At 41.8% G+C, this 7,707-nt stretch overlaps 1 gene segment (V, D, J or C); it reads left to right on the top strand.

Annotated features, from left to right (window-relative positions):
• Positions 1-5,565: 5,565 nt before the first annotated feature.
• Positions 5,566-6,854, top strand: LOC146686856 (T cell receptor alpha variable 38-2/delta variable 8-like). The segment is given in 3 exon segments: positions 5,566-5,611; positions 5,697-6,004; positions 6,687-6,854. Coding segments are annotated over 3 exon segments (522 nt in total).
• Positions 6,855-7,707: the final 853 nt, after the last annotated feature.

Below are 7,707 nucleotides of genomic sequence, written 5' to 3'. Positions count from 1 at the left end.
GTACTTTTTGTCTACTTCATTTAGAAAACAACATTTGTGAAATGAATCACTTCCTGATCATCGTTCAGAAATCTGAAAATGTTTTTGTTTTTCCTAAAAAGGTCATTTTTTTAACTGGAAATCAAAAGCCGACATAAACACAAAGTAACTGTCGTGTGAGACTGTAGCAGGCAGGAAGTGGACCTAAATGCAGGATTCAAACACCAAAGGCAAACTTAAGGCTGCAGCTTCATTGATGGGAGGATTGTCCAAGAACATAAACTCACAAAAAACAAACTGAAACCCTGAACATGAAAACTAGGAACAGAACACTGAGAAACAAGAACTAAAACACTAGTGTGGCGGAGGTGTGGTCCCGGGCGCGGCTGCAGGGGAGGAGTGGTGCAGTGAGCTCAACGGGGCGGTGCTGGAGATGCAGGTGAGAACAGCTGATGACGATTTGGACTAACAGTGGTCTCCTTCCCTTTTTATAGTGAGACGGAGAGGAGCGGGGAGAGAGGGAAAACAGCTGGGACCGACAGCTGTCAGACTGTGTTCAGTCATAACCCAGGGAAAACTATAAATAAATGTGGAATCTGGTGATAAAGACCTGTGTGTAGTGCATTCCACAACTAGGAAACGAGAAAACGTGGAACTAAAACTGAAACAGTGTGGCTGTGGCTCAGGTGGTGGAGCAGCTACTGATCGGAAGGTTGGTGATTCGTTTCTTGGCTTCCCCAGACTGCATGCCTATTATCCTTGGGCAAGATACTCACCCCGAGTTGCCCTCCGATCATCGGAGTATGAATGTGTGTGAATGTAGTTTAGTTTGCACTTGTGTTTAGAAGTGCTTGTATGAGTGAATGAGACATGCTGTATACAGCACTTTGAGGACTCCAGGAGAGTAGAAAAGCGCTATATAAGAATGAGTCCATTTACCAAACACAAGGAGACTTACACACATGAGGCAGTACGATGCCACAAAGGGCAAAAGACATCACAGGGCTTAAATATACAAGAGAGTAATGAGGGAAACACAGCTGGAACTAATCTGATACAACGACACAGGAATCAAACCTGAATGCACTAAACACAGGACACGGGACTATCAAAATAAAACAGGAAACACACAGACACAAACTGACGCAGCGACTGGGGAGACAGGAAGAAACACAGAGAGAGACTGACTAACCACAAGAGAAGATTAGACTCAGAGGGAGGGAGAACTATGATCACTAAGAACCTACGACCCAGAAACTAAACAGAAACTAAACGATCTAATAAGAACTCCAAATGACAAGAAAACCAAACATCAACAGATCCCCAGCTCTTTCTGTCCTGGTCGTTGTGTCCTTGGGCAAGATACTTCACCTACCGCCTACTGGTGTTGGCCAGAGGGGCCGATGGCGCGATATGGCAGCCTCGCCTCTGACAGTCTGCCCCAGGGCAGCTGTGGCTACACCTGCAGCTGCCTCCACCAGTGTGTGGATGTGAGAGTGAATGAATAGTGGCATTGTAAAGCGCTTTGAGGGCCTAGAAAAGCGCTATATAAATGCAATCCATTACTATTATGAGTAATACTCAGTATTCATTTATTTTCCAGTGTACTATTACTATTCTAGATTTAGATTAATGCATTTGTCACTTGTTCCTGAAGCGATGGTTCTACTAGTCAGTGATTTATCCTCAGACCTGCTCTGGACTGTGGAAAGGAGTTGTATCTGGCTCTACTCGTCCAGGAAAAGTTTCAGAAGACACACAATCAGAGGAAGCTCTACAATATGAAGGTAACATTAATGTGGGCTAAAGCTACAGTGTTGTGCTGCATGCATGCAGGATCCAGGTATGATCCAGTTCATTTTACTTTGCTAGCCCCTCCCTCTGGAAGACACCACTGCTGCTTTAATCACAGCTGCGTTATATGATGGCCGCTAGTAACCGATGACTGAGCCGAGAGCGTGTCTCGGTCTCTGTTATCTGACGACCAGTTAAATTTTCTTTTTCATGTCGCTTGACTTGACAGAGGCTGTGTTTCAAAGACACACGCCTTAATGACAAGTTCGTTTTTTATGCTTTAACTTTTATATATTGTGTTTATGTTATTGTTTAAGGTCACTGATGCAGGTCTTATTCTTTATTTCTTCTTCTATAAATGTTCACTCTGGTAGATTCAGTTTTATTTATATAACAACAGCAGTTGTTGCTTTACATTGTGAAGTCCCTGCAATAATACAAGAGAGAAAACCCTGACAATCATGACCCGCTATGAGGAAGCACTTTGGCGACAGTGGGAAGGAAAAACTCCCTTTTAACAGGAAGAAACATCCAGCAGAACCAGGCTCATCTGTTGTGACCTGTTGGGGTGATGGGAGGAAGACAGGACAGAGACCCACTGTGGAAGAGAGCCAGAGATGAATAATAATGAATGAGTCAATACAGAGAGGTGTATAAACACATAGTGAGTGAAGAAGAAAATCTCAGTGCATCATGGGAGTCTCCAAGCAGCCTACACTGACTGTAGAGTAACTGAAGGAGGTCTTGATGCACAATCAGTCATCCAGGTAAGTAAATCTCCAAAAGTTGGTTCTGTTCATCTGGACATAAATGCTACGTCCAGATTAACTAAAGGAGGATTCAGGGTCACCTGGTCCAGCTCTAACTATATGCTTTATCAACAATATACTTTAATATAAGTGTAGCATTTAAATAAACTGCAAAGTAACTAAATATTTCCTGAAGGATCACAAACCATCAAACTGACCAAAGAGCCACAAAGTAAAACAGATGTTGTGTCCAAAAGTGTCAGCTGTAACTGGGACTGCTGCTGCACCACAACACTCCTGCATGTCGTGTCCACAGACATGACGTCCCTCAGGTTTGTGTTTGAAGATCAAATCAAATAAGATGATGCTTCATTTGAACAAACAGTTGTGAACAAAAATCCTTCCCAACATACACAAACTATTCTGAGATGTTTCTTGAATTCAGGACTTCTTACACATTTTTCTCCAAATGTCTCAAGTTTCAGACTTTTTAACTGTGTGAGTATCAGCGACTCTCTGACTCTGTCTACATCGTTAATGTGACTTCTGCTTGTGTGACGTGTCACACGGCTCCCTTAAATCATTTTGGTTATAAAGTGTGTGAAGCACAGGAGGAGGAGTGACTGAGAGCAGAGAGGAGGAGCAGAGATTCAGGGAGGAGCTGAGCTGTTACTGAACTATAGAAGAGAGAAAAACCTCCACATTCAACAGAGTTCAACACAAAACAAACTTTATGTTCCTCAACATGCTGTCATTACATCACTGTGTGTTTCCTCTGATTCTTCTCACTCTCACAGGTCTGCTCACCTACACAGGAAACTATGTTCAATTCAAATGATTCATTAACGTCAATTATTGATTGAAAACGTTCTCTCTTCCTTCAGGTGTCACATGTGATCAGCTCACTCCAGTCAAAGATGAAGAGTCCAGTGTAGAAGGCAGCACAGTTACTCTGACCTACAAATACACCACAGGTGCTGATTATTTCTTCTGGTATCGACAACATCCAGGAAAACCTCCAGAGTTCCTGATCTCACACTCACCTTCAGGAGAAGTAGGAGAAGAAAAAATTCGTGGACTGAAGATTCAAGTGAAGGGAACAGAAATCAATATGAGCATCTCCTCTGCTGCAGTGTCTGACTCTGCTGTGTACTACTGTGCTGTGAGGCCCACAGTGACAGGAAACAGCAAAACTCTGTACAAAAACCTTTGGAGCAAAGACAACAGAATACTCCACAACATCCACTAGAGGGAGCCACACACTGTTAAACCTCTGATTCTTGTGTCATTGGACTGATGACAAAGACAACAGAGAAATGAAGCAGTAAAGATCAGAGACAGAGCTGCTGTGGAAGCACAAAACTGTTTGATTGGCTGAGCTATTACAATGGCCCCGCCCACTGAAGTTGAGCTCATCCAATGACATTATTTGTTGGTCATTGTGCTGCAGTGGAAGAACATTGTTCATGTGCTGTCTGTCTGGCTTTAATAACTCCAAAGACATGTTGCTGCACCTCTTTTTGCTTCTATCTCACATTATAGGTGAGTTTAAGAACAGGGATTAAAGTTTAGTTGAAGCTGCTGCATTAAGCAGATATACAGACTGCATTTCACTACTTTTCTTCTTTCTTTTTCCAGGACTAACAGCTGGAGACTCAATCACTCCTCAACAACCTGAAGTCACTGAAACAGAAGGAGAATCTGTCACACTCACATGTAGCTATGAGACAAGTGCAAGTGATGTTTGGCTTTATTGGTACAGACATGATTCTGACCTTCAGGCTCCTCAGTTTATACTCTACAAAGGAGCAAAAGACTACAGTAGTTATGGATATATTCCCAATAATCGATATGGATCCCAAACAACAGATACAACAACTAATCTGACCATAGCAGCCCTAACCCTGGCAGACACAGCTCTCTACTACTGTGCTCTAGAAACACAGTGATACAAAGTGTAGAAGAGGCTGTACAAAAACCTGAACACAGATATCTGACTACTCTTCAAAGAGGAGGGAAGTGGTATTCAAAGCACAGCTTCATATCAGATGGATTCTGCTAATTCCTGTTTTATCAGAGTCACTGTGGTTACAGCTGCTAATGAAACACTGTGGGAGGATTCACATGAGCAGCAAATCCACATCAACCACAAACCAACTGCAGGAACGTTCAGACATGAAGACATTTTATTCCTTATTTAGTGATGATGTGTGTAAAAAGCATCAGAAGTCAAATACAGTAACTAGTAATAAACTCCCAACATTGTTGGTGCATTAATGATGTTTTACAGCTGAAAGATTTACTTTGTTATTCTCACATTTTCTCCTGCATGGTTTAAACTTTTCCTTCATTTTTTTATAAGAATCACGTCTTTGTGTTTTCTCTCGATGATGTCATAGGTACAGTTTCTCCTCTGTGTTCTGATTGGACATTTAAAGCAGCGCCATCATTGATGGTATCAGATCCATTTCACACGTTGTTGAAGTTCAGTCTGAAGTCACTTTAAGTCTCAAAGCTTCACTTTAACCTGCAAAGACCAACAACGTCTCATTTCCTACTGATTCTTCTCCCCACACTGCACCACTACACCGGATATCAGGACTCCACACTCTCCAAATTCCAGTGTTAAAATTCAGTCATGAAACATTTTGGCAGATACAAGAAGATTCTTCTACTGTTTTCTCTTCTTCAGTTGTTAAAGATGAACATCATGATCCACACTGACACACATTCATATTCTTTGGTTCCCTGGATTAAAACGGAGCCTCTGCTCTTTATTTATCCTGTGCTTGTTTCTCGACTCACAGTTCAGTCTGTTAAACCTGCTTCCTGCAATAGGAGCAAATATCCACTGAAAGCAGCAGAAAGACGTGCTGAGTGTGAAGCTGTCAGCAGGGGGAATAACACAGGGCTGTGAATGAGTCCTGTCACTGTGATCAGGCTCCTCCTTCTAATCCACCAACTTAGTGTTGATGAAGACTAAACAGAGAGATCACAGCTTCTTTATACTTGCTGTAGCTCACAGTTACTCTGCACTGCAGATATGACGCCTCTGTTCATCTCAGTGCTGCTGGCTGCTATGTGCCTCGGTATGAACACAACTCTGTTTCTTTGATATCAACATTGACGTGATTCTTTAACAGCACACTGATACTGTTTGTTGGTGTTTTACAGAATGCAGAGCACAAAAAGACAACGTGCTGCAAGCAAGAGGAGAAGAGACTGCTGCTGCAGGAGGCACAGTAACACTTGGCTGTCTCTATAACACCAGCTCATCAAATCATTATCTCTACTGGTACAAACAGGATGGAAACAACAGCCCCAAATTCATCATGAGTCGCTTTAAAGTTGGTGAGGGGAAAAACGAGGCTGGAGACAGATTTTCCTCCAAACTGGATTCCAGCATCAGATCAGTTCCTCTGAAGATCCAGAAGCTTCAGCTGTCTGACTCTGCTGTGTACTACTGTGCTCTGCAGCCCACAGTGACAGGAAACAGCAAAACTCTGTACAAAAACCTTTGGAGCAAAGACAACAGAATACTCCACAACATCCACTAGAGGGAGCCACACACTGTTAAACCACTTTTTACTTTTTCAGTTCTGTATATTTTTCTCTTCCACTGACTTCACTATTTTGTGGGCCCTGCCCACAAAAGTCAAGTTCAACCAATGAGATGATTTCTGTCTGCAGAGCAAAAAGTTTCAAGATATAAAAGCACAACCTGGTGAATCTGCTGCAGTGGAAGAACATTGTTCATGTGCTGTCTGTCTGTCTTCAGCAGCTCCAAAGACATGTTGCTGCACCTCTTTTTGTTTTCATCTCACTTCATAGGTGAACTTTTGTCTCTTTCTCAGAACGCAACATTTCTTTCTCTGCTCTGAACTCTGCTAGAAATGAATCATTGGTCTGGAGGATTTTAGATTTTTACTTCTGTCCTACTTTTCCTCATTTCCACTGTCTTCTCCTCTCAGCCTCATGGACAATGTTAGTCTGATGGCTTCATTTCCTCTACTTTTTCCAGGACTAACAGCTGGAGACTCAATCACTCCTCAACGAGATAAAGTCACTGCAACAGAAGGAGAATCTGTCAAACTCACATGTAGCTATGAGACAAGTTATAGTAATGCTTGGCTTCACTGGTACAGACATCATTCTGACCTTCAGGCTCCTCAGTTTATACTCTGGAAAGGAGCAAAAGACAACAGTGGTGATGAATATATCCCTGATGATCGATATGAATCAGAAACATCTTCTACATCAACTAATCTGACCATAGCAGCCCTAACCCTGGCAGACACAGCTCTCTACTACTGTGCTCTACAAACACAGTGATACAAAGTGTAGAAGAGGCTGTACAAAAACCTGAACACAGATATCTGACTACTCTTCAAAGAGGAGGGAAGTGGTATTCAAAGCACAGCTTCATATCAGATGGATTCTGCTAATTCCTGTTTTATCAGAGTCACTGTGGTTACAGCTGCTAATGAAACACTGTGGGAGGATTCACATGAGCAGCAAATCCACATCAACCACAAACCAACTGCAGGAACGTTCAGACATGAAGACATTTTATTCCTTATTTAGTGATGATGTGTGTAAAAAGCATCAGAAGTCAAATAAAGTAACTAGTAATTAACTCCCAACATTGTTGGTGCATTAATGATGTTTTACAGCTGAAACATTTACTTTGTTATTCTCACATTTAATTAAGATTAAACGTTTCATTCATAATCACAAGTTTTGTCAAATATTAAATAAAAAAGTAAAGCAATAAAAACACAATAATTCCAGGTTTCACTCAATCTAAACCAAAAATATACACAGCTACCTCTCTAACCCCCAAAGTTATTGGGATCTGCACCAGACTGTTTGACAGTTGGAATAACAGAAGCCTTTTTCAGAGATGAAGGAACGATTCCCGTATTCAGGGAGGAATGGATAATACTTTTTATGAGAGGAGTTAACGAGGGAAGACAGGCTTTAACTAACACAGTGGGGAGAGGGTCAAGGTGACAGGTGGATGATTTAGGTTTCATAATAAGACTAGATACGTCAGTTATGGAGGGAAGAGTAAAGCTTGAAAATAAGTGACAGGAAAACAGTGTGGGAAACAGGAAGTCTACTTCAGTCTTAAGCTCCTACAGAGTTAAATTGATGGTGGATATCTGATATTTTATGAGTGAAA

The sequence above is a fragment of the Copadichromis virginalis genome, linkage group LG18, assembly GCF_057382275.1.
Source record: "Copadichromis virginalis isolate Kocher_CV1m ecotype Utaka linkage group LG18, C_Virginalis_male_GT1.1, whole genome shotgun sequence".
Classification (NCBI taxonomy): domain Eukaryota; kingdom Metazoa; phylum Chordata; class Actinopteri; order Cichliformes; family Cichlidae; genus Copadichromis; species Copadichromis virginalis.
This window is presented reverse-complemented; position numbering and strand designations above follow the sequence as displayed.